This window comes from Hippoglossus hippoglossus, chromosome 1 (assembly GCF_009819705.1).
Source record: "Hippoglossus hippoglossus isolate fHipHip1 chromosome 1, fHipHip1.pri, whole genome shotgun sequence".
NCBI classification, from domain to species: domain Eukaryota; kingdom Metazoa; phylum Chordata; class Actinopteri; order Pleuronectiformes; family Pleuronectidae; genus Hippoglossus; species Hippoglossus hippoglossus.
The window spans coordinates 4,471,817-4,499,795 of NC_047151.1; the positions used below are offsets into that span (position 1 = coordinate 4,471,817).

The 27,979-nt window shown below is 40.3% G+C and overlaps 1 protein-coding gene across 3 annotated transcripts in view; it reads right to left on the reverse strand.

Moving 5' to 3' along the window:
* The window catches only part of LOC117760701 (testis-expressed protein 2-like), a 33,739-nt gene that overhangs the window by 4,182 nt on the left and 1,578 nt on the right, over positions 1 to 27,979 (reverse strand). For 2 of the 3 annotated variants that reach the window (XM_034583943.1, XM_034583958.1), the window contains exons 3-9: positions 9,412 to 10,973; positions 8,021 to 8,221; positions 7,305 to 7,629; positions 6,895 to 7,133; positions 6,086 to 6,247; positions 5,353 to 5,452; positions 544 to 670 (exon numbers count right to left, since the gene is read on the reverse strand). In XM_034583943.1, the coding sequence (XP_034439834.1) occupies positions 544 to 670; positions 5,353 to 5,452; positions 6,086 to 6,247; positions 6,895 to 7,133; positions 7,305 to 7,629; positions 8,021 to 8,221; positions 9,412 to 10,953 (2,696 nt within the window). In that variant the 5' untranslated portion in view covers positions 10,954 to 10,973. Of the gene's footprint in view, positions 1 to 543; positions 671 to 5,352; positions 5,453 to 6,085; positions 6,248 to 6,894; positions 7,134 to 7,304; positions 7,630 to 8,020; positions 8,222 to 9,411; positions 10,979 to 27,979 lie in introns of all 3 variants that reach the window. The other variant, XM_034583950.1, reaches the window with a different exon arrangement.

Here is a 27,979-nt window from a genome sequence, read left to right on the forward strand (position 1 = left end):
TTATTTAACCTTGTTATTCACTGGACTTGAACTGCTTACAACTCAGGAAAACTGGAAAAGTGTGTGTGTTGTAAGACTTTTAACTAGTAGCAGAATATGTTGCTTTTTTCTACATTGCTGAGGATGCATTAAGAAGATGAAAAGCTACTTAGATCAAGCACTGGATGGTGTTATGAAATGAGACACCCCCCAAACTATGGACATACAAAACTAGAAAATGAGAGTTGAACGGAGGCGACGATTGTTGAAAATCAAGCAGCACTCACCAGGAGCAGAAATGCATCCAATTAACAGCCACATAAAGGTAGAATCCAGAGGGCAGAGAGAGCATAACAGTGGAAAGAAAGGAGAAGATACAAAAGATATAAGACACTAATTGAGAAAGGCAAGGTGTCAGATTGACAGATTGGCACCGATGCGTGAGAGAGACAACCATACTTTTTAATGTACTGTAGAGGGGGAAAAAGTGACAAATCCTAAGAAGAAATATCTCTGGGCTTCTATAAAATGCGCATTTGGTATGATAGAGCTTGACTGTCTTACCCATCTTTGCCCAATTCCCCTAAGCGGAGGCTCTCTCCCTCCTTGCCCAGGCGAATTAGGTTCATCTTAGTCTCCAAGGTCATCAGGAAGGAGCCACTGTAGGAAATCTCCAGGTCGAACCACAGACCTGAGGGATACAGAGTAGAATTGTTGATCTGAGCTGCAGATGACGGAAGTGAAACTGATAAATGTATAATTTTGTGATAGGAGATAAATGTACAATAAAACAGATCCTCCACCAGGGACCATACATACGTAGTTGTGTCAAAAAGTACCAGCTGACAAATGTGTCTCATCTTAAATATTGTATTGTACAACCCGTGTTAATGAGGTTTTAAGCAGAGTCGATTGTAGTGGAGACATGGAAAGCTCTTCAGGCCAGTCATCCTAGCTGCCTCGTCTCTCTCGCTCTCTTTTTCTCTCACTCCTTTGTTTTATCACCTCTCACATTCTACCCTCGCTATTCTGTGGCACCCCTCTTTTCCTGGAGCATCAACAGAAACGGGGACCCCGACAGATTTTATTTCCTTGATCCCTCCGCTTAGATGAGAACGACACAGCGAAACACCCGGCGAAGGGAGGGAGAGGAAAGAAGGAGAGATCACAAGGTCTTTTGAACGGAGGAGAAACAGTCGGAGAGCATGCAGTCTTCCCCCTCAAGCCCCCCGTTTGATATCAGCAGGGGGGACTGGATGCATAAACAGGGCTCTCCCTCTATTCATTTCCCCCTGCTCTGCTAAACCTGCTGTAATCTGGATTATACAAACTCCTCAAAAGCTTCTACCGAAAGCTTTGCTTGTATGGGGGCAAACTATGTGATCTCTGTTTTGACTATATTTTTCTCTCCTCGCAACACAGATCACATGTTCCTGTGACACAAAGAGCAACAATTAACTGTAAATGTGGGTGTGGGTTCTCAGTGCACCACTGGAAGGCAGCAAAGGACAACTGATGAGTAACGTGATGAGTGGGAGTCAGATAATGAAAGTCATTAAGGATTTGACACAAACATTTGGCACTTGACCAGGACTTGAAAAATTGTCCAAAAACATGGTGCCAGCTTTGTTGCACGGTTACCAGTCAACTTTTAATTAAATGAAGTTAGCTTTCCCGAAAACAACCCAGGGATATGAGTGGATACACATGGGAAAAAATGAATGTTTTTTGAGATATGATTATGAGTGTGGGAAGGCAAACACAGCAATGACTAACAGCACTGAAATTATGTGCCTTCTCATCACTGCTTTGTTGCCTGAACACCAGCTAGTTGGGCTAAATGAAGTGATAATGCAATAAGTCTGTTGTGCCAGAGAGGGAAACATTCAGAGAGCGAGAGTGAAGAAAAATTGGAAAGCAATTAGGTTAGAAAGTCAGAGGAAGTTTGAGAAAGCACTGAGTACAAATAGACAGTCAGACAATCAGAAAGACAGAGAGGCAAAGTGAACATGCTGGGTCTGCTCAGCCAAGTGGACCCGGTTCACTCGTCTCTCCTGAGAGGCATGCTGAATAATAGGACTATGTCTGGCCGGGTCAGGGATTTGTGCAGGGCACTGTGTTTTGTTAGTTTGGGAGAGGAGAGAAAAGTCTCAGTGCACGCTGCTGAATCAGGGCATGGATTTGTTAACTGGGGTGACCACATGGCAAAGAGTCGTGCTTCACATAGTAAACAAATGTGCTGGGGTTTATGGCTTGTATGCATTCTACAATTAACATTACAGTGTAAAATCAATCATAAGGCAGAGTGCATAAAAAAAAAACACGAACGTGCATGGACATAAAGGTAGAAGCAGGCGGAGACGATTGTTTGTTGACATATGCACACATACACAGTTGGAGAGGTTCATCGATCCATTGCACTCAGCATGCTCATTCCAGGAAAGAGCGGGGTGAGGCGAGGAGAAGGCAGAACTTGAGATGCCTGGAGGATACAGCCACAGTAACACCAGCGGAAATTTCAAAAGGGGAAACTAAACTGAACTGGTTCCACAATTAATTCCTGCTCCCATTATAGGGTTATGTGAGTGCTGCAGCGATAAAAGTGTAGTAGTGACTCATAGAACAGGAGGGAGGAAGAGACCTACTGGGGAATAAAGAGTGACTAAGGGTACAAAGAGGAAGATGATATGAAAGTGAATGCAAGGGGGAAGAGAAAACTAGGAAGAGAGCAGGAGACTCTGCATGTGAAAGCGGTGAGGAGACAAACCTGTCACAGATTCTGAGGGGAAAATGAGAAAAGCAACATGGTACAAAAGTGATGGAAAGCTCATTGCTGATGCTTGTCTGAAAGATCACAGGAGGATTCCTCTAAAAATGACGCAGACAAAGCTCCTTCTGATCACAACTGGAGCAGAGTTCGCTGAAAACTTCAGAGATTGAGTGAATATGAGACCTCAATTTGTATGATTCATAAATAATTTATTGAAGTGCTTAGTGCTGCTCTTATTACTGTGTTGTATTCAGCTACGAGTTCACCACCCAATCAAATTCTAGTACACTTCTCCAAAAGCCTTTCGATTATGAAGTGTTTCAGTACATAACATCTTTGATGAAAGTGATTTCTTCATGTTAATCAGACACACATGCCATTGTGTAACCCTTTGCGGCAGCCCAGTAACATCATGCTGAACTTTGAGCAGTGTTATCAGACACTCTGGCCGCAGCTGTAAAGGAAGGCAAAGGTTTGTACTTTATTTAACCAGAGCCAACTAGAATCAAGCATGTTTCTCTAATCGTGAGGGTACCACTGCCAGACAAGCTGAGTGGGTGTAAGTGTGTGTTACACCACAGTATGATGCACAATAAAGCTAATTTTGCCTCTACTTACTGAATGGAACGGTTCATGTTGTTATTGGTTATGGATGCAACTATTTCCCACTTGTTGGGGCTTTAAAAAACAACATTTATCTTCACATACCCATTACTGCCTTTTGATGTCAATGCTGATTCATAAGTACATGACTTCCTCACCACCAGCACAGAATGAGTACAAAAATCATGATGGGATCTTTGCTGTTCGTATTGTTTAGATAAAAAATGTTTGTACTGATCTCAGTATTTGTATCCACTGCTGCTTTAAATTAAAGCTATGGTTGGTAATCCTGCAAGAGCAGGCTACACTCTGAAAAAGTGCAACCAATCAATTATACATTGTAGTTGGTTGTTGTCAACATTTCCTTGTGGGTAGTGACGTTTTCAGTGGAGGGTTAGGTCTTTGGATGGTGATCGTGTTGGACCATGCGGACAAAGCCTCAGTATTGTGATCTTATTAGTCACAGCAAGACGACGAGAGAACAGGAGCAGTGGGCAGTCAGAAGGGAAAATTTCACTTCTATCCATGTGTGAGTTAAAGTGTTCAACCCATTTGATATTTTTTACAGATTGTTTAAACTATAAAGAAATATCTGCTGGTTTGGATTGAAGATGCTTTTCTCAGGAACATCCTGCATTCTCACTTTGCTAATAACATTTTCATATGAATTCAACATTTTTTTTTACCCATCTTCACACCTCTATGCCAGGGAATTAAAGCAGTTTGTGTGGAGATTAATTTTGATTGTGAAATATGGTATTATTCTTGCTTACAAGAGGTTTAGTCCTGTTTTCACTGTACTCACAATGACAAAATATAAAACTATACTACAAAGCACAGCTAGACTGTATGAGTGTGCAACATTAGAGTAGCATATAACGATGGACCCTGCTCTAGAAACGTATATAGGGTGAACCAGGAAAAGGGTATTTATCACAGGTTTATACGAATTTGTGTAAACTGGAGCAGTTTCCATTGTAAAACAGCCTGTTTGGAATGGGCTGTTTGCTTGACCTGTGGTGATTCTGCAGTTTATGTCGGAAACTGTAAAAGTGACCTGATGTAATTGAGCAATTGACTTCCCGCAGGAGTCAGGACACAGAACCGTAAATCTGCTGCTGCACAAAGAGCTGTTCACTTGTTCTCTAAACTTCTGTGAAGCTCCACTCAGAACCCTTAACTGGAGAATCACTAGTTGTTGCTGATGTCATGAACGCGCCCGCTGTTGTGAACATGCTGTTGTCCTGATTGACGTCGTCACTTACGCTGATGAGTCCCAGCCACCGCTGCTACAAAGTTTATTATTAATGAACATCTCACCACCAGATCAACACCAAATTCGGCACTTCCTTGGTTCCGTCACAATACACTTGTCAAGTGTGAAGCCAACATGATGAACGACTCTTGAGATGAGTGTTCCACATAAAGACAGACAGATTTCTTGAATAAGTAAATAGAAAAAAGTTTTTTTTAGCTGGAGGAGGCTATTTGAAGTTGCTGCATAAGTTTGTGTGTGTTTGTAGAAATTCTGGCACCAACGTGGAATTTTTTTTAATGCCTGTATTTCTAGCTAATCTTTTTTGAAGTGTGTGGGTGTGTGTGTGCATCTGATAGCATACATGCAGTTTAGGTAACACACTGACTTAGGGGTCCAGGGTGCAAGCTCATGACCTTGACTCACTGATATCTTGTAAAAGCTGATACTGTAATACTTCATATACCCAAACTGATTATAGATTATTAGCATTGTTTATCTTTGTTATCTCTTATTTCGACATGGCTAACTGACTGGTGTGGGGTTGTTGAGCTGAAACACTGAGGTACGCTCTTTAACTCAGCATATACTGCACAGGAAATGGAGACTTTCCAGAAAATAGCATATAAAGCTCCTAAGGTCGAGCTGTAAGCCAGACATGCAAGGTATCTTTTTATGGCACCCGTTGTGTGCAAGTGTCTGGCTGTATAAATGTGTTGCTGTTTGGAATCGATTTCTCTCTTGCCTCTGTAGTCAATTGAAGGCTTGGATGCCCCAAGGATTTTGGGAGTGGTTGAGCCCATGTCCAGTTCTGTCAGGGTTAGCTCGTTCATGAAGTAAGGTAGCTGGAAAAAGAGACAAGCATAAAACTCAGCTGAACACACTGCACATAAATAATTAATCTGCAGAATGATGACATAACCAATATACTAAAACAATTCCAATACATGGATGCTACACTCTGCCTTCAACAATGCTTTATAATCAACTGTCTGTGCCTCAGTTCTTGGTGGACTATTGTACTAAGACTACAATATTGCAGCTATTGACACGGTATACTGTGAAAAGTCACAGTGACCGAAGCAAATTACAAGATGAAGAAAGAAAGGCAGGCCTGAGGTACCAGATCAGACAGAAACAATGGGATAAAGGGATAGAAACCAAGGATGAGGTCTTTCTTTCCCTCTGCTGCTAAACCCAGTGAAGAGCTGCTGGGGCCTTTAAAGAGCTACACAGATAAAGATATACACTGACATTTGGAGGGCTTATGGTGTGTGTGTGTGTGTGTGTGTGTGTGTGTGTGTGTGTGTGTGTGTGTGTGTGTGTGTGTGTGTGTGTGTGTGTGTGTGTGTATGTATTCTCTGTGTTGTCAGCAGGAAAGTGAACATAACTACATCTCTACGTCTTCTCTACTTTCCACTGAAAATTTCAACTCTGTTCTAAACGGGAGGGTTTGATATGGTCCTTTCTCCACTCACCCGTATCTTGCTGAGCTTCATCTGAATCTTCTTGGAGACAAGTTCAGCCCAGTAAGGTTCGTTCAGAAAGTCCCAGAAGACCCGACCAAGAGCCGCATTCACCCAGGCAACAGCCTCCTCCTCCCCTCTGGGCTGCACCTGAGCTGAAGTGCTGTTCTGAAGCTAAAGACACAGCACGCAAAATGACAAAACATCAGAGGGTCTGTGCCGACATTTAAACCCACTACAATACAATAATTATACCCCTTTCACTCTCAGTATCCCTTGTTTTTAAATACACAACTTGTAACACAGTGATATCAAGGCTACATCCATACTACTACGTTTTCGGGGAAGACATGCAGCACAGGGCTGCGGGTTGCATACAAACCCTGGCCGCTACGGGTGAGGCATAGCGTCGATGGGGCAGCAGCTCTACCAGGTGAGCTATAGGACACCCTGAAAACTGCGCTTTCAAGTTAAATGATCTCTGCCCACACAAGCATTTTAGTGCTACATCAGTTTTAGCCCATCCATACTAACGTACCTGAAAAGCACATGACAGATTGCTCAAATAATAGGTTGTTTCCTATGCATGTAAGGAGCTGTATCATTGTAATTTAAAAAAAATGTAATGCACAACAGCTGTTAACAGGGTCAGCAAGGCTTTTAATTAATTATCCATGTTGCGCTTTCCCCTGAGTTTTCAAACAAACGGGGCAAGCAGCATTTCCAAATGAAAATGTAGAAGTATGGATGAAGCCTAAAACTGCAAAATGATAGAAAAAAAAAATTGTAAATAGTGTAAATGGGGGATGAGAAAGTGCTACCTTCTTGTCAGCTCCAGGGCTGCTCTGAGGACTCAGTACAGCAGGGCTGGCAGTTGTAGGGCTGACTGTCACCTGTTCTGGCAGTAAACTGGCCATATAGACACTGTAGTCCAACAGCGGCTTGGTTTTGGCACTACCTGCTGCTGTTGTGGGGACCGAGGAGTCCTTTGGCCTTATTTGAGAAATAAGAACCTCGTCCAGACTGCTGCGGCTGCTGCTGCGGCTGTGAGAGCTCTGACCTGTGAGCCACAGAAAACGTCAGAAAGATGTGAGATCAGATGCTCCATTCTCACTTTTTGCTATTTTAAAATTCCTAAGCTTTAGTTTGGTGGTGCCACTTTTCTATCCTTAGAAAAAAGACATTTTGACAATTGTAGAGGGTTTGTGGACACAAACTTCTGCTTTCTCACCACTTTTACTCCCTGCAACACTGGAAGATTTCTTCAAGTCTGCCTTGAGCTTGGAAGCTGAGAGGAACCGCTGGAACCACTCCTCCTTCTCCCTTCCAGTCCTTGCAAACAGATAAAGGGTCAGGTCTCTACTGGATGAAGATGGGGATCCTCGCTCCTGTGGTCCTCCACTGCCCTCTCCTCTGTCCCTTATGCTCGTGCCCTCATCGGCATCCCACCCCTCGGCCTTTGACATGAAGTCATCCTGTTTGCCAAGCTGGATACAGATAGGGTATTTTTTGTTCCACACACGCTTCCTGGCCAGGCTCAGAGGCATTAGGTATACCTGAGGGGTAAAAAGTATATCATATTTGTTTTCCAATCTTTTTACTGAGGTTTTTCACGAACCGTTCCATCAGCTAAAGTTTACACTGTTAGGTGAATGGCATTTACAATATTAATGAAATAATGAAGCAATATACTTATTGTAAGTCGCTTTGGATAAAAGCGGCAGCTAAATGAAATGTAATGTAAAAGTGCATATTGACTTGTTCAGAAATGGTGTTCAGAATCATTAAAACGTGTATCAGCTCAATTACCGTTGACATCCAACACTAACAAGTGACTAAGAGATAAGGGACACATGTCAGTAAAGATCTCAAAGCTTTACAGATGTACAGTATATAATTCTATTTATATTAACAAGTCACAGAAAAAACAGTAGGGCGACAGCATACCTTGCTGTTGGTAATGTCATAGATCTTCTGACTGATGTAGTTGACATCGGGTTTTGGCTCATTGTGTGCAGCACGGCGGGCGATGTTGTGGTTGGGCTTAGACAGACGAATGATGGAGCCCTCCAACCGGACAAAGACAGAGTGGGTCAGTGTGGCGTGGTACGTCTCTGGGTCGTAGTTTGCTATCTCATTCATCCAGCCCTGCAAGGAAGACATAATGAATTTACATTTTTTGGATTACATTTCAAGGATTGATGTCTGAAACTGTCACAGTAAGCTTCCACATATTGATTGATCCTCTCTCTATAAAAATTCAGCTCTTATGTATTGTGCCCTTTGAGAGAGGGGGACTTTTGAACAACTACAAACATGAAAGATGAAAGCAATCCAACACTGTGCCTGGCAAATGAGGACACTGTAAATATCTAATCACAGTGTGTTGTCACACATACGACATGTTTCTACATTGACGGTAAAGGTTACTTGTCTCCCTCTATGAACCTCACACTGATGAGAGAGTATCTTGTATCCACCATCTTTTCAAGTTACCTCATAAACAGTTTGTTGTCATTCGCTTTCTGTGAGCGAGCTTTCAATTCATCTGGCTATATTAAGGACGCACATCTAACTTATCAGCCACTTTGTCACTTCAGTGTGAAAACTGTGGAAATGTGCCTCTTAAATTGCACGTCTTTATTGACGACATCCCACAGATACAGTGCCTCAAATGACATAAGATTAACCTACTGTGCATGATAAACACATACAATGTATTTTCACAGTTTTACACACACATATACACATACACATATATATATATATATATATATATATATATATATATATATATATATATATATATATATATATATATATATATATATATTAAAAAAAAATAATAATCACAGGATGGTATGGTGATGCAGTGTCAAGTACTGTGAACTTAAACTTGCATGTGTGAAAGTCAGTGTGAATGGTCCTCTCTACATGTATAGGTCTGTGATAGACTGGTCTCCCCAAGTGAGAGCCAGGGTGGGCTCCAAGTGATAATGCATTAAAAAAAAAGAAAACCCCCAAAAAATATTTTATGCTTTTGGGGGTTTTCTTAGCTTTGGTCTGTAATGTTTTTATGCACTAAAAGGTCTATTGAGTTACAAAATAACAAATCTGAATTACAACAAATTAGTCATACATTGAAAAATAGCGTGCATAACAGATCTCCCGCACTCGTTTCCTATATTATTTTAAACAGGTGACCTGACATATCAACACTTTAGAAATTCAAAGAAGTAATCAACCAGACAGATTTCTAAGGGGCTAAAGGCTACTGGTGCAGGACAGAATAAATCCAAATCTGAAATAAACTAAAAACAGAGGAAAGGTTAACTGACCTTGTAGATTTCTGGTTCCTTAATTTCCAACCTGATCAGATTCCAAAGCTTCCCATGGTGTCTGGAATTTCTAAAACCACCAGAAGGTTTTGGTCCCGTTAGCCACACAACACCGATGGCTAAAAGAAATCCAAGCCCAACCCCAAGTAGCATTCCTCCAATGTAGGTGGGCAGAGGTAACACAAAGTACCCATAGACCAGTACAGTGAGGGCGATGAGAGTATAGTGAGGAACACTAGGTACTGGAACAATACTTTCAGATTCATCTTCACTGCACGGTTCAGTACTACCACTTAGTAGCACTTTGGTTTGACTTCCAGTTCCAGTATCATCAGTTCTATCACCTCCATCTCCTTCTGTGTCAGTACAAGTTTCAAAGTCCTCACTGTGCAGGATGCAAAAGTCCTCATCCTCCTGTTTAGCAAGAGCAGACATAGAACACGTTTCCAATGAAATAGAAAGTAAAGATGGTGTGTTGGGGCTCTTACTGTCAACAGTGGAGGGAACCAGGGCTTCAAGTGGACCAGAGGCCCCACTGTTGGAGCTCTCATCCTCCCAGCCTCCTTCTTCCTCCTTGATGCAGTTATTGTTGTTACTCTCCAGGTGACCATTGATAGAAGTAATGTTGGAGAGTTCTGAGGCACTGACAGAGAGGGCCTTTGGCCGGTAAATGCTGCCGCTAACTAAGCTGCTGCTCTTTTCATCGATGATCTTACTCAGCAGCTGGAGCGGTTCTGAGATGACTTCAGAGAGACGACGCTTAGTGTCTTCAATTCGTGCCTCGACATCTGAGACTTTGAAGAAGCTGCGGTTATCGGTTGAGGTCAAAGGAGAGGAAGGGGCAGTTTTAGAGTCACCAGCTGACGACATGGTAGCAGACGGCATCCGGGACTGTGTGAATTGCTTGAAAAGTTGCAGGGATTCTGGAAGACGGTAGGATGTGGAAGAGGAGGAGGAGTCCTGGGATGTATCTGAAGATAAAGACTTGACGAGAGTCTTCATGAGATGCCTGTGCCTCACTGTTGCAGCAGGAACAGAAGAGACTCTTTCACGAGTCTCAGGGACTTCCGAGGAAAGAGACTTCACCAAACTGAGAAAAGGTTTTTCACTTGAGGGAAAGCTCAAAGATTTAGTGGGGGAGGAGCTGGAAAATAAGCCTTTCTGCTCAGCAATAGACCTTGACGGAGGTCGTGTGGGAGAACTGACATTGTGATGTCTCGACACGGGAGAAAGTCTGGATGTTTCAGGAATGACAGCAACCTCGGCTGCCGAGTCCATCGGCCCCCCTTCAAACATCTCCTCACTGGCTTCTACGGCTGTCACGATATTTGAGGCATCCTGCACGGTTGAGGTAGTGGACACAGATGTACTGTACAGCTCTTCTTCCTCCTCCTCCTCCTCCTCCTTCCCAAAAGCTGAGAAGTGGATTGTGATGTTGTCCTTTGACAGCGATCGCTGTACATGGAGCTTGGGGGCCACAGCAGGTGGCTGTTTGTCTGTGGAATTAACGCTCTCTGCATGGCCAAGATGCCGACTGGTCATTGCAGTACTCCCACTGAGTCGCAGTCTGTAAAAAAGGACAAGGTGTGACACTGAATTAATTGTGATACTATAAGTCCGTTAAGTAATTCAATTAGCAGAAAAATAATTGGCTACTATTTTGATAATCAATCATTGACTCGACAAGTAAAAATGCCAAATGTCAGATATGGTTCTAGTTTCTCAATGTACAGATTTGCTGCTTCATCATTGAATGAATGTCTCTTGGTTTTGAAAGTCTGAAGATGTCATCTCATGAAGATATAGAGAGGAATTATATTGGGCTTTTTGTTTTACATTGTTATGTCATAGATAAAGCTATTAATGGACAATACATCAAAGTATGTCTGGGAGAGACAATGAGTGAGGCTGTTTGTTCTTCATGGTGTGACATGATTAGTTGAAGATACCACAAATGCTGTTGCACATGCAAGAAAAAAACATCGTCTTTATCTAAATTTGAACAATAAGCAAAAATTCGATATATAATTTTTTCTAAAGTGCTAAAATGTGACTTAAAAACTACACAACAGGCAACGATCCAGCATGCAACATTTTTGGACCATACGATTTTATAGAAAGCTTTAGTAAGTAGATGTCTGGCTATATTTTTTTGTCATGCAAAAATAACTACTTTTAATTAAGTTTACTTTTGTGGCTGTTTGCTAAGAAAGTAATTTGATCACGTTACTTTTTTTGGTAAAATAACTAATCTCCTAGATCGTACCTTATAATGAGACCTGCTGTTTGTATAGGAGAAGCTGTGAATCTATTCACTAATTTGTAATATTGAAAGAATGTACAGAGATATATTGCTTTTCTAAGTATTTGGTGGCTTATAAAAAACAACATTTACTTACAATACAAGACTGACAGTCTGTCAAAATCCCCATTTCCAACTCGAGCATGAAGTGCAAGAACGATTCAAAAAACAAACAAATGTGGTAGCATTCCCTGTTGGGAAACCAAGAAGAGGGCATATCTCTTTCCACTTCATGTGCAAATCCCACCGGCTGGTCGGAGCACCTACACTCAGGGGAACTGGGATCTCATAGACAGTATACACCTCTATACCTTCCCCATGAAGCTCCTAAGCAAAACCATGTCTCTTAGAAGAAGCTTAACGTTGTCTGCAACATCCCGCACAGAAAAAAAAGGAGCACAGTAACAATTTGGACTTTCCCAATTGGGGCAAAAGCAAGACAACCCCCAAAAAGGGAACGGTTTTGCATGTGGTGGCTATAGACAATTGCTCTCTCCTTATCCTTTCTGACTGATTATTTTCTAGTTTTGTGTTCTGCTAGTGTCCTTGTCAATACTGGTAGCATGAGGCGGTACATGCAACCCTAACAGGTTGCACAGGTAGTCCAGCTCCATACACACTACTGAGTTACATTATGTGTTGGCGTGATGAAATTCACGCAAGTTGGATTAGCCTGTAATTAAAATGTTCCCTTAATACTTTTGAGCAGTGTATATTTCCATAAACATTTGCATATGTGATTGTGTGGGTGTTTATAAATGCAGTGTTGTATCGCTCAACCAGTTTGGTTGCATCAGACTTCATTTCAACAATAATCAGGCATCTTAAATCACCATAGATACTGACAAACACACACCCACTGAACCCCCAATCACACTCACCACCTGCTGAAACTTGAAAATATTTAGCATAATTAAAGAGCCTGCATTCAAAGACAAAGGTAGGTAATCTTAAAAAAAAAAAGATTTAAGCCTAACAAGGTGTATGAAAAATGCAGCTTCCTTGTGAAAACAAACCACATACCTGACATCGCTGACATTTGGACAGGGCTTTACACTGCTAATGTGAACACTGCATCTGTAGCAGATAATATTTAAATCAGATAAAACAGTCTTGTCTTGTGACTATGAGTCCAATTCTAAACCTTTGCCAACAAGCATCCGACACCTGACTCAATATATCAATACTTTTTACCACTTTATTGTACTGTGTGGCCTATATATAAAACTATTGTAACAGACTGGTAGTTAAGTTTATGTTCTGTTTGACTGCTATGTGGTTGTTATGACTTATGTTCAGCTAAGTACACTGTGTTAAATAAGTACTGAGATGTCCTGAGGGTCAGTGAACAGGTCGGGGTGGGGCATGTGACAGTTCTAGACCAATGGCTGTGGGGTTGTGTGGGATGACAGGCTCTCAGTGGCTGGTTTGTTGGCGGGTCAGGGGTGAATGAGGAAGGGGAGTGAAGGAGACGAGTGTTGATGTTAGGAGTGTCAGAGTTAGGAATAAGAAGTGTGACATGTTCGTGTTGACTTTAATAAAGTTACAAATAAGAGAAGAAGTTCTGTGTCGTCTGTGAAGTGGGGACGCTACACTATATTGCAACACAGGCTTCAAGGGTGGATGTCCAGAGGCAAAAGAGATTAACTGAGATTGGAATGAACATTGCATAATGTTGCAGATTGTTGGGTGACAATAAAAAAATACAGCAACCAGGCAAATTGGCTGATAAGAGTAGATGGTACAACCTAAAGCTCAACCAACAATTTGCAAGTACACTCTGAGTTTATTCTACATACAAATGAGTGTCACTAATCCAACAGCTTCATAGCTTGATACCACAACGCTAGTTTCTCCTTTCAGCAGGGGTGGATCCAAGGAGAGGGCCAGAGGGGAACTTCCCCCAGTTGAAATCTGAATTAAGTACCAATGTCCTGTCAATAGTCTTTTTTAAATGAACAAGTCACTGTCTCACTTTCTGTCAATAAATATGACAATTTGTTTCAAAGCTTTTTTGAAGGACAACATTTGCTTGAACAAAGAACAATTTTCAAAATATATTCAATGATGTGGGGCTTTGCTCAAAATTAAAGAGCTAACAGTAAACAAGGAATGACTTAAATGTGCACCTTACTGAATGAGGAATTATGCATTGATGTTGTCATCTAACTGGCCTCTCTGTGTAAATTGTGGCCCCATTATGGCCCCTGATTTAAAAAAAGATCCTAGATTTGCCATTGCATTTCAGTGAAAAGGGCAGTTATAAGGTTATCAGAAAACTGAAAAACATTAGCTTAACCCAAGTAATGCAACTTTACAAAGTTGATCATGGGTGAGCATTCGGACTCAGAGATCTCAGAATGTAGGTGCATAAAATCTATGGCTGCTATGTACTACCTGGTGTAAAGCAGATCACTGTACTTATGATGGAAAGGAATTCACTCTTAAGCTGTACTTTCACTGCACGCGCACGCACACACACAGAGATTTATAGCTTCTTTTTGGACATATGTGAACTCCTCAACTAGTGAAAATAGAATAATGATAATGTCTTGTTGACATTTGGCACTGCCATCCATGTGCTTTGTCCAGTCAACAGAGGTGGCATGAGGCCAAGCTGGCTCACTCATATACAGACTCAACTTGTCCACTCACTGTCACATGGGTCACAAGTGAGCGCAACCCAGCCAGGCAGTCAGCCAGCCACCTCTGTCCCCAGCCTTCGGTCAGCAGCAACACAATGAAGCCATTCTACTTGCTCGTCAGTTTGAAATGGTTTTCATTGTAATATGCAAAACTCAAAAGGACCTAGCAGTATTTGCCAACAGCAGTTAGGATTAGTGATAAGGTGGGGAAGTATGTGCATGTTTGTGTGTGAGGGTTTGAAAGCGGTTTCTATTTCCCAATTACATACGATGGAAATGGAAAATACTAATAGCGCTGGGAAACATCTACTTGGCTATCCATAAGAGTGCATATGTACACACTGTCAGTGATGTTCTCTGTGTTGTTCTTGTGTCCCCGGAGCAGAGTTACGTGACGGTGAGGAAGGACATCCTGCCATTGATGATGAAGACGCTAATTAGCAATCCAGCCTCATTAACCCTCATGTTGTTCGCTCATTAGGGATGTACTCACACCTCTCTTCTGCTGTATCAAGCAGCAAACACTGGTAAAGAGAGGAGACTCACAGAGCTATTGCACACATTGAAGATGTACATACAAATGAACTGAGCAGTGATACATGGCTGAGTTAGGCTGTAGTGTTCAAATGATCTGTGAAAGGACATGCTGGTGTTGTGAGAAGACACTGGTCAACATTGGACTCAGCATAAAACATGATAAGGGGTCAAATCTAGGTGAAGCATAAATTCATTAAACAGCCACTCCTGGTATCATCTGTGTACACATAACAGACATTTTAAATGGGAAGTTGGGACCAGCTGCATTTCACCTCAGACCTTCACAACTGGACTAAATTGGTGAATCACTGACAGGACTGTTTGCATGCCCTGTGCGCTAAACAAAACTGGGACAGGTCATAGGAAAACAGCTTCGTGGCACGACTACAGGTCAAAAAACTCCACAGGTAACCTTTCTATGTTCTTCGGTTTTATCTGTCACCTACCTAAACTATAAAGTAGTTATAAAAGCCACTCTTTTTAAATCCATGCTCTAACTCTCTATAGCTGCTGTCAGGCATGCACTGAACTCCAGATAATCTCCTGATTATCCGGACGGGCTGCATACGAGTAAGCAAATGTCTGATGATGTCAGTTGATCCAAACATTCTCTGGAGTTTCCACTGCCACCCCCCTAATAAATGTCCCAATGAGTCGATGGGAGAACACAGAAGGATTTACCACAAGTGAGTGGGCATGTTGATGACGTTTCTAACACGTGACACATGTAGGAGACACTGTAGAAGAAGTCAACATGTAAAGATTACGAGATTCCAGAGCTTTTGGTGATAAGGGCCTTCCCTGGTGTCGATGGGCTGTAAACAATGACACATGATATCCACAGCGGAATTTACATGTTACGTCCTGCCCCCTGCATTTCGCCCCACCCCACACCTGAACACTCTAGAGATTTCTGTGTTGTTGTCAACGCGTCTGACCAGAGAATTGACTACGGCATTTCATATGTGAAAGCCACCCCTGAAAAAGTCTGGACGCAAATGTGCGAACACTCTCCTGACTTCATGTCTGAAAACAGCTTATGTTACTATACCAGGGAAATAAAGCACAAGCACTAACACACAGAAACTTAATTATTTCTAATTAGTAACCTATTTGCATTAGAAATAGAAGAGGAGAAAATAAGGATAAGATGAATTTAGAATTATTATTGTGAAAGTGTTGATACCACAATATCAATAAAAAGAAAAAATCTATACTACAGTGTAGACTGCAGCTTTCGTTATAACCTTTACCCTCAAGGCAGGGTCTGGACCAGCAGGCCCACTTGGCTTCCCGACAGTGATCCTTGTACTAATGAGTCACTTTGAGAGCAGACTGACCTATTCTGCCGACCCTTGTTCTCTCACTATCATTTACGGATCTGTAGTCCTCTCAACAAAACAAGTCTCAGAACACACACAGAAGCCTATTAATCAAAGAATATCTGCAGCGTGAACTGTCTTGTTAGTTAGTTTTTTACCAATAATCTGAACAGCAGTCAAAGTTGCGAGATTGAGGCCATGACTTTTTTAACACTCTTCACAGTTATTAGAAATACAACACTGACTATGTTAACACGGAAACCAATACCGCAACTATTGACCCAATTCAAAATATTCCATTCATATTTCTCAAGTCATTATGTCAACTATGCCATTTTTTATGATGTAATTCTGTTAGTTTTAAAACCCCAACCTGAAATAGTTTAATGCTACTGTATACCATTTTGGGTGATTTATATCTAATTTTGCAAACTCTACAACTCCTTTTTAGTTTTCCATTTTGGTTACACCCACGGCATGTGTCATCAAGCAGTTGGTAACTGTCACACAATGCTATAAAAACTCCAATAGAACATTATGTGATTGAGAAGTATACATGTCCACACAATGTGAGGTCTGAATACTCTACCTTGCTCTAGAGGTTTTGAGTCATGATTCATTTTGGTCGCACATGCGACTGAAAATGTTCCTTGGTCGCACCGGAGCGCCAAACATTTAACTGGTCTGTCTCCGTATTTGATCAAGTCGTGTCACTTCCTCATCTCATTTCCTCTGCAGCGTTTACACTTACACACACAGACCCCGGGCTGAAACAGAGATGAGAGGAGAGGCGGTGATATGTCGAACACTGGCGACAAAAAATGTGAATACAGGGTTTCCACGACGGCTCGCTAACACAAAACAACCAGCGCTGCTGATTCATGATTAGAGCAGAAGCAGTGGTTGGTTGGTACCGTGTCAGAGTCTCTTGTCTGTGTGTCCTCCCTCCACACTCCTGCTGACCTGCGCTCACTTTACATGTTAACAATAAACACCAACACTCATCACAAGTTATTAGGACCTGAACAGTCCTGAAATTCACTTTGTGTTTGTTTGATTCATGACACACACATGACACACACGACACACACACACACCCTAACCATCCAACCTAAATGCCTAACCCTTTATTTCAGATATTTTTAATCTATTTTAATGTCAGTCGTTATATTCTTTAGAATTAAGTTCATTGCTCTTTGAAAGAGTGTACTTGCATGGTTATACTGTAATATTATCATTATATCAGTGGTTTAAAATGGTTTCACAATGATGACATTAATAATAATTTATGGCAATATATTCTGGAATAATATCTCCCAACAATATTTTTTATTGTGACAGGCCTACCTTAATATTTTTATGAATGCACAAGTTAGAGGTTTCCCTGTTCAGTTTACAGCTTTAGAATTTATTTCATATCAAGGCAAAATTGGTATTGTACACTGAAATATCCTTAACTGTGTTGGTGCACCTAAATGAAAAAATGTGCAATGAAAATGAAAAAAGGGATAAGCTAAGTAATATTTCAGTAGCCGTCGTTTGAGGAAATGTTATGACTGTTGTAAAAAGTTCAGATTGAGAAATCCTTTGTAGAGGAGCTGTTTTTGGAGGATTCTATCTTTTATCTCATATTTTCTTAGAATAAGCACCACAATACTGTCAGAGAAACGTTGTGTTAGGCTGCCTAAATAACCACAGTTGTTTAAATGGCATGACTCAATGTACCACACTGGGACCACCTGCTCCTCACCACAAAATTGCACCTTCTCAGCCCGTTTAAAACCACACATGAGATGTTACTGTCGGGAAGGAAAGAAATTCACCCTCATACCCTGTCATGTGTCAAACTGATACTTCGACTCTTCCTCATAACAGGTCAGGAAAGAGACAAGTCAGGTGACTGACTGAATATGGATGACGTGACAGTTCCCAGAAAGCCAAAGCAACGTGATGGCTCCCTGGTGACTGGCTGCTGCAGGTGAGGTCATAAACCCTGATGGTATCGTAATATTATGAAAAAAAAAGATTTTGGGAGAATTAAGAAAAATAAAGTAAAATATACTACAATAGTCATAATTTTAGACTACATGTTATTTTTCAGGGTTTTGTATTAGAATGAGGAATGTGAAACACACAGAACTGTTGGGAGAATAGCTGTGACGAAAGGAAAAGACTGAAAAAGACATACCAACTGATGAACACCACCCACCTTTACAGATTACTAGCATAGACAATGATCATGTATATTTTGGTTTTCTAGACATTTGTCTGCATAGAGATTGAAATTTTTTTTTTATTCCTTGATTCACTGGGTAAATATTAAAATAATCAAATATAACAATAAATCTCTCAACATTCTTGTCTCTATCATCTAAATTCATGTTGGTCTAAAATATCTCAACTGCCTGTTTCCTGTTTTTGCAACCCAGGGATTGCATTGCAAAGGATATTTTTGCAAGTCATCCTGCCCATTGATTTCTGCCAATACACCACCACGTGCTAACCCACTCAGAGTGTCTCAAATGTCAAACACTACTGTTTCAGATGACATCAGTGGCATTAAGGGGATGCATGCTAAGGGGCAGAGATTAAACTACAAGAGAAAATGACTTAAAAAAAGACAGGCATAAAAAAACTAAAACATGCAACGCACATTCCCCCATGGAACACATAATGAAATCCCAGACCACTATCCCTGAACCATGTTGCCTAGGAAGGGATTAGAAGTCCCACAGTTTGTTGGTAGTAGTAATGGCTTTCCCTGTGGTTACATTGACAGTTTTTCTAATGACTTTATGACATTAATGCCCCATCCAACATCACAGCTGCAGTAGCAAACAGTCACAGCGCCACAGGCAAAGACAATTTACAGATACACAACTGCGCAGAGTAGATAAAAAAAAAAATTGTAAAGTAAAATTTGAGATAGGAGAAACGAAAGCTTAACATTATTGAACACATGTCTGGAGAACAGCCTGTCTCATCATGGTAAGACATTCCACCTCATTTTGGATTTCAAGTTGGATGACAACAAAACAGACAGCAAGAATCTGGATGCAGATCTGGTGTGAAAAATATTGTCAAGTTTCTTATACTGCAACAATCCCTCGGTCTCTGTTTCAGTGGAAATATATACAGGGTAGACAATTGAGTAGTGCAATTTGGTCGTGCTGGATGTGGCTAACGCAATTAGAGACCTGTGTGTGTGTGTGTGTGTGTGTGTGTGTGTGTGTGTGTGTGTGTGTGTGTGTGTGTGTGTGTGTGTGTGTGTGTGTGTGTGTGTGTGTGTGTGTGTGTGTGTGTGTGTGTGTGTGTGTGTGTGTGTGTGTGTGTGTGTGTGTGTGTGACTAAGAGGCTGGTAAGCTGGTAAATACGTTTTTCAGAGTCCTTTCAGATTTCAGGTTCTGGGACAAATAAACAATAGCAGGCCAACAGACGTGAAGCTGTTCTCTAGAATGCTGACAAACTGGTGCAACAGGCGCAGACTGAAGTGTTGGCCGATGAGATCATTGTGGGTAATCAACTGTCTCCCAGCCTTTCTCTGCCAAATGGAGCACACTTTGCCAGCGACATAAGAATAACACAGTGAACTGACAAATCATGATCATGTTATTGCTTTTGTAAAGGTCACCACAAGGTTACACTTTTATTCTTTAGATAATTTACAAAATCCAGTATTCGCTTTACTCATGCCTCTCATTATCACGGCTGTTACAATCTCAAGGCTCTTTTTATGCTGCTTCTTTTATCTCGAATTAAAATTATACAGTCACAAATACGTGAATGTGTCTCATGATACTTGGGCTCATTAAACCCAATAAACCAATGTGCAGTGTATAATCTGCAAAAATATGACATCAATAAAAATATCCAGCCTAAAATATTTTGAGATACGAGTTTCTGTCCCATGACAGTGCTTTATTGTAGCGCATCAGCCACCTCATGCTGCAATAATGGATGGAAAAAAAACTAAGCAAAATGCAATAAACTCTTGCAGGCAACCCACATTAGCTAGGACTTTAACAGATAATGCTATTTAAAAGTGACAGATATTGTCCAAAAGGTTGGCCTATTGGTTTTAAGTGTGAATTCATATAGGCTTATTAGCTTTCTTGCACATGTTTGGCAGCTGTGGCTCAGGAACGGGTTGTCAGCATTCTCCAGTCCGCTTGCCAAAGAGCAATGACCACTATGTGGTAGAAAATGTGTGTGTGAAAGGATGAATGTGGCTTGTAGTGTCAAGCGCTTTGAGTTGTCACTAAGGCTACGTAGGGCTGGACAATATGACTTCAAATCAATACCTCGATTATTTCAAACTTTTACCTTGATTACGATTAATAAACATTTTATGCCATCCCACCCATGTTTCCTGTGTAAGTGAGCAGGCACATGATGTGCATTTTCAGGCTTGTTATTATGGACTGGGATTCAAACTGATCCAAAGCACTCGTGAGGACAGAGATCAGTAGTCGTATGGATTGATATGCTATATAAATACAGTCCATTGTTTTCAGAAAAGCTCACTTTAATATAAACCAATTTAATATAAACCAATTTAATATAAACCAATTTAATATAAACCAATTTAATATAAACCAATTTAATATAATTGTATCCACACACTAAACTTGTAATTATATCATTAGAAATGGTAGAGAATGACTTTGCTATTCAAAGCTGAATGCATAGAGAATAGCAGCCGCCCCACACATTACTCCAGAGAAGGTTGACCTACTAAATTCTACTACTACAACCATTTGCCCATAGACTGAATATTCTAAATCTTTATGTCCCAGTTTTCTAATCATTTATAAGTTAATTTACTGCAGCAGAAGTGAATATTATAGATGTTATCGATGTGTTCACTCTGCCTTAAATACATCATTGTTGGAAAATGAGATAGGAAAAAGCACAATGAAATGTTCCTGCAGGTGCTTTGTCAATCAATGGCTATATGTTCTTAATCATCATAGCTCTCAAAATACCAACAAGATTTAAGAATTAGGGCTGTATAATTATATTAAAATCAAGAAATTTAAAATTAATAATTTCATTGCCGAATAATTCATTTAAGTAATTTCTTGATTTTTTTTATTTCTTTTAAATTGAAAACCTTTACCAAGTCCAAGGGTCCTAGGAGACCATTTCTTGTGAGGCACTGAGCAGATATGGAAGAGTTAACACTTCTTTTTAAAAGGTCATCAGGAAAGCTGAAGTGCTAAATTTTTGTCTGCCGTGGCGGATCACAACAGTGAGAACTTGCTGGCTCATGAAGACCATGTGACACAGCATTCACTGAGACAAGGAAGTAAAATCATACGAGGGGATAAACAAGAAGAAAAACAGGGAGAGACACTGTAACAGTAGGCTTTAAAGCCCTGTGACCCTGGCTTTACACAACAACCCATACAATACACTACTGCTTGCTTACACCAAGAACATAAAAGAGCCTTGTGTTTCTGAAAACACTTAACACTCTGTGAAGTTCAGCCCATCACCAACCATGTCGTTGATGCTCACTTAACTGATTAACCTTGTCAATAGGCCCTCATTATTTCCAGTGAACTGCTTGGCTAAAATAGCGGCAAAACTGTGACATAAAACAAGCCTCGCTCTGCCTCTCTCCTCCTGTTACAGTAACTCACTCAGTGTCAGCCTCAACACAGACTCCCACAGGAGACACATCCTTTATCCATTACGTGACCCGTTTTGACCATTTTTGTTGTTAGTTTATATTCTTGTAATCAAAAGCTTTTTTTCTGACATGCAGTAAACTCTGGATAATCTTTTAAGGATTTCTCCTGCCAGTCTACTAGTAGAAACTCTGGATAATCTCCTGGTATTCTCCGGAGGGGTTGTATGTGAGAACGCAAATGTCAGAGACATCGATTTTTGTGTTGTGAACGCATTTCAGTGAAACATTTTTTGTGTGGACATTCTCCAGAGTTCATGTCTGAAATGGACAAAGTAAGTTAACTAAGCCTCTCTTCATTTACTGTTAGGGAACAGCTTGTTCCATTTGAAGTCCTTCCTATAAGAAACAAGGCACTTTTTACAAAAACAAAGTAGAGTTAAGATCACTGCTTTTACTGACTTCAAGAGGTCATCCATGTAATCGTCTTGCAGACAAGCTTACCAGACTAACCCGTGCTCTTTTCAAAAGGCCTTGGTTTAAACTTCTGAGAAAACTGATTAAGTTTCCGAAAAATCATGAGAACATATGACTGGTGCAGCATGCCAGGCCACGGTAGTGACATGAATGGCTCAGGCCTTTGGGTCAGCCATCTGCCCAGCACGCCTATTCTGGTCGAACCCAGGAAACTAGCTAAATAGTTACCACTCCTTGGCAAATGTCAACATATTATATTCATTAGTTTCTACACATAACAGCAAACACACAATGGCAATGAAACATTCGTCCAGTGGTATTGTCTCAGTCCCAGCAGAATCAGCCTGGAGGAGATTTTTTTTCTCACTATAACTGGAGCTGTGGATTTTCCCTTTTTGTGATGACATTCACCACCTGGCATCCTTATCTGTCTGGAGTAACTTTATTTGTCTTGCCACTCAAAAGATTTCCAACAGCAGGCCTCTGAAACACTGACGAGAAGCTGCTTCACCAGGTCATAAAAGTTTAATCATTTATAAATTACAGTCAGAGCTGCACATTGAAATCAATAGTTGGGTAAAAAAAAAAAAACTAGATTTTACAGTACTGAGAGGTTTTATTCTCAATATCATTAGGTGTCAAAATGTAAAATGTTGGAGAAAATAAATTTGCTCCTCTGACTAACAGAGTTTCTCATGATTCTCAATTCTCGCAATAACTGTGCATTCCTGGTCAACAATTAGCCAAATGGTAACTTTGGAATGCAGTAATTGTACTCATATTATTATAATTGCTAGACAAAGTGAGAGGAATTGGGTAAAGCATTTCTGAGCCAAACTGTAATGACAAAAGGCTTCATTGTAATCAAGTGTGAGAGCAGCTCATGGGAGACTGAAATGGTCTGTGTTATATCACTGTATTGCAGACTAATCTGTAGAGCATGGTGAATGTGTGCTTGAAATTAGAATGGGGTGGCTTTAATCTATTAAAAGACAGATGCACTCGTCTTCTGGGATTCAATTTATTACAGAAAAATGAAGGCACTGATGCTCAGATATCTCGATTTCTATTCCATCATTTTTGCTCTCCCACAGAAAGATGCTTGTGAATGTGTTGCCGCTTTGTGAATGTCTCCATTTCAAGTGAGAAACTCTGAAGTAATATTTATAGCCAGGCTATATTTATACATCTTTCCAGTTCCCACCTCGTCTCTGTCTCCCTCCTGTGAACAAGTGATTATTATGACGGTGGCGGGGTGAACGGTACTGTCAGTGCACAATGGAGACAGCATCTGAAACAGGCCTGGAGACACTGCTGGCTGGCAGGCAGACATATTCTGCTGATGATTCAGTAATGGTCATTATTTCAGCGAGTAGAGCAGTGAGGAAGCAGCACCTGCCTGTTACAAACATTGACGTCTGCTGGCAACTGTGAAGGGGGTTGGCCTCATTCTCAGCTACTTTACAACATTTTAACCAGTGTCTTCAACTTGTCTTGTTAAGCCCGTTTCCCACTGGTCAAAACACCCACTTACATCTGGCTTTGTCTGCAATGGGAATGGATACAATTGGCATTTACCACTGGATCCAATTACTTTGCAGTAGACATGGATTTTAAATGAATGGCAAGACAGTGAAGTGAAATAGCGCTTCAGTTTTTGTGATGTCAAACATGACGCACCACGGGAAAAAAAAAAAACACAAAGCCAAACTCCCAATGGCAAATGAGTCTCTTTCTTTTTTTAGTGGGTTTACCAGCATTTAACAGAAAACAGCCTATACCCACTAGTTTTGGTTTAAAAGAGGTCATATAGTCAGTTCCAGCATTGTTCACCAGTTAAACAAATACACATATCTTGATTGTGTATATGTTACACTGCTCTGTGCATTAATAGTCTCTTAGTGATTACTGTTATCTTTCGAGATCTACAAAAAGGTATATATCAAATGAACAAAGACACACCCGTACGAGGAATTCTGGCAAGATCACATGTTTAACAAAGCTCCGGACATTGCTCTGATAAAACCTAAGTTGCCTCCTCAAGCACACACCCATTTCACAGTAGGCTGGGTTTAACACCTTTGCACTTTGCTGTTAAGACCACTAACAATGTCAAGGTGGGCCACTGTCAATGGACAGATATACCTATCTATCATTTCCACCATTTCAACAAGAGAAATTCATTTTCTTAATCAAACAGTATGCAAGTAAACCAGAGAGAGCCTGGCAGGATGGCTGAATAACAACAGAGCACTGAGCCCTGAAGCAAGACACTAATTACTCCAAGCCATGTTAGCTGAAGCCTGAGTTCATATTTGAAGAGGAGGCTCGTTTTGTGCTACGTTTAATCAAAATACACCTTGAGGTGGGCCTGAAAACTGACGAATGTTGGAGTCAAAAACCAAATAGAGTAGAATATGACAGAAAACTAAATCGAACTAGAAATGCCTGAAAGCTCCTTATGTTATAGGACTTGATTGGAGGGAAAATGGCTGTCAGTGGAAAAATATTGTTCAATTCTTGAGCAATAGCTACAAGCCTTCTTTTCTCAGATCAAGACCAAATCCCAGACTAAACTGAAATTAAACTGTAAAATAGGGGCTCATTACACTGCATTGTAATGGGCCATTGTGAAGTTATCAATGGGTTACCGTGCTTGTACGTTATGCATTTACCATATCAATTACAATCATCTATTCTTAATTTATAAAAACACTTTTACATGATTAAAAATAGACATCAGGAGGGGCTTCCAGCATATATATATATAAATAATATATGCCAAATTAAATAGGGGGAGCAGCCAAAAGACCACACTTGATAAGATATATGTAACACTGTCTGCATCTCAGCTGGTCTGAGCTTTTGACAAAACAAGAACATTTTGGTTGCATAAAAATAGTTTAGACCTGGTGTGAACTTGGAAAGCCACAAAATGAGTCAATGCTATGAACAGGTGTTCAGTCAACAGGGGTGTCCGGCAATCCTACGCAGAGAATTAGCTGCACACGCTCCTTGTCTAAAAGTGAAAGATGAACAGTGAACGCTTAGTATTTTCAAGCGATGCAAAAGGTGATATCCATTCACATTAACAGTTAACATTTAGCACAGGACTAAGCCCAGATTTATTTTTAAACACACTTTCACAGACAGCAAATAGAGGCCCGATCATCTCCAAATCATTTCGATATGCTGTCGGCTGTGCTGCTGAAGTGTGACATCTCCCTTCACCACACCTGCTGCTCAAACCCTAAACCTCCTTCTGCCTTTCACAGGTGTGAGAATCCTGTTTTTTATGCCTTTCTTTTCTCAAAAACAAAATGAAACCTCACTCGCTCACTCACGCTTTCGAACATGGCAGCTAAGCACACACAGTGCACTGCTCTTATCAGTGACAGATGTCAAGTCAACCTGACATTCATCATCAATATTTATGCATTGTGCAGAAATCATTACTAAAAACACAGAAAAGAGCAGCATCATGTCCACCACACATTTTCTCTCAGTTAATTTTTGTAGTTTTTCTTCCTATGACTAATTCAGCTCATACGACCCTAAGCGTCCACCTAATCCAATGCTTTTTGATACCAATCAGGTTCTGATCAAGGTATTGTTATTTAATAGAAATAATAGAAAAGTTAAGTCAAAAATAAAACGGGCATATGTAAATATTGAAAAATATCTTATGTACAATCATTGATGACTCCAAAAATGCACCCATTTATTTAGTTTTGATCATTATAAGTAAGTATATCATCTAATCAAGTGTATGTAGGCATGTTCTATCAGGCTTTGGATACAAAGACTATTCTTCTTAGTAGGCAGGTAATTCTTGGTTTTAGTCCCATCATTTTATTTGTTCTTAGTCCAACATTATCTTTGTAGATTTAATGTCACCTTTTAAAAATCCAATTCCATATTCCATATCCACAAACACACATTCAAGATCATTGGTTTTTATGTATTTAGGGCAAATATGGCAAAAATGTAAAAATAGACAAATAAGTCAAACTGATGTTCAAAGCAATGTTTTACATTTATGTGCCACAAGACACCAACCATTTCATATGTGCAAAACCAAGTCTAGTACACTAGCTAAGGATTCCTTGCAATAGTTAAATACTAACAAAACTAGAGAATTTGCTGAACAGCTAAAATAATGTATCGATTACATTACAGCCAACATGGTGACAGTGTACAAGCCAACTTTCAATTTAGACCCAGTGTTGGACTTTCATGTCTCTCTGAATATCTACAATTCATTACAGACCTAAATGCTGCTCTGAAAAGCAAACAATAGCTGAACACTGCAAAGTCTAATTATGTCCTTTATCCTCAATACTCAGCTTGTTTTTTCACTTTTGTAAAAAGTAAGTAGTCTATGCAGTATGCTTTTTACATTATAAAAGGAGTTTTATGCTAATCTGAAATTCCAATCAGCATTTCCTGTCAATTGAGTCACCACCAACAGTATTTCAAACCAAAAATCCATAAGATTAAACACGACAATTAAGGAGGACACTTCAATAAGTTTACAACATGAAATCATGACAATATTGATGTGGCATCACACCCGAGACCTGAAAATGATCATGTGGTAGATTTTACAAGAATGAGGAGACAGTCAAAAGAAATTTCAGAAGCCCAATAGCACCAGAAACCAACAGCACAAGAAACCATGGTCTGGTGTGTAGGACTGGGCCTTGGCCTGCAGGTATGGGGGTGCATGTCAATGCAGCAGATTTTGTGCTCAATAAATCATCATTACATGACTTAAGCTACAAGATATCTGAGCCTGTTTATGGGCCGAAAACAATCAACTCAGTATAAGCATTCCTGAGGGCAGCAGCTGTAGAAAGCTGGACTTCAACCATTATCTGATGAGCAACAGATACATGTCAAAAGTGAAAAATAAAAAAATAAATAAAAAAACACTGGGTAAAAAGAGCTAGAAGCTGGTTTCATTCGAGGCGTCATTTTGCATGGCAATATTGCACCGAGAATGGCAGTTATATTGATTTAAAATATACCTTGAGGTCCTGTGTGCAAAGAAACCTGTAAAACACCTTTGCTGCTGGAGCACAACTGACACGACACTTAGTTGACTTTATCAGCCCAAAATATCCTATCACAGATAGACTGGAATTAGCACATGTCCTCTGATATGCGGCAAAATGAAACCTTTTTTAACAGAATATAACGTAGAGAAAGATGCATTGAAACTGTCACATAGGGTGTCCTCCAAATCCATTATTTACAATACTCGCAGCACTCGTAGTAGATGATGTATCACAGCTGAGGGGGAAATGGTGAGGAGCTAAGCAGCATCTTCAGGGTAATTGACTAACTTGATTGTGAAATACATTGCTGGAGAGTTGATAGACAACAATATATCGACACCTGAATTTTTCATTCCCAATAATTGTTATCAGTTTTATATATGTCTCACACTTCACGGGGAAGCTGTAGTCAATCAATCCAATTTGACTTGGATACCAATATTCACAATTTGTCTCATAGGGCTTAACCAGGTGCGACATCCTCTGTCCTTAAAAAGGTTCAGTGTGTAAGATTTAGGTGAAAGGGATCTATTGACATAAATTTAATATAAAATAATCCTAGTGATTTCATCTAAATTATACAAATTGTTGTT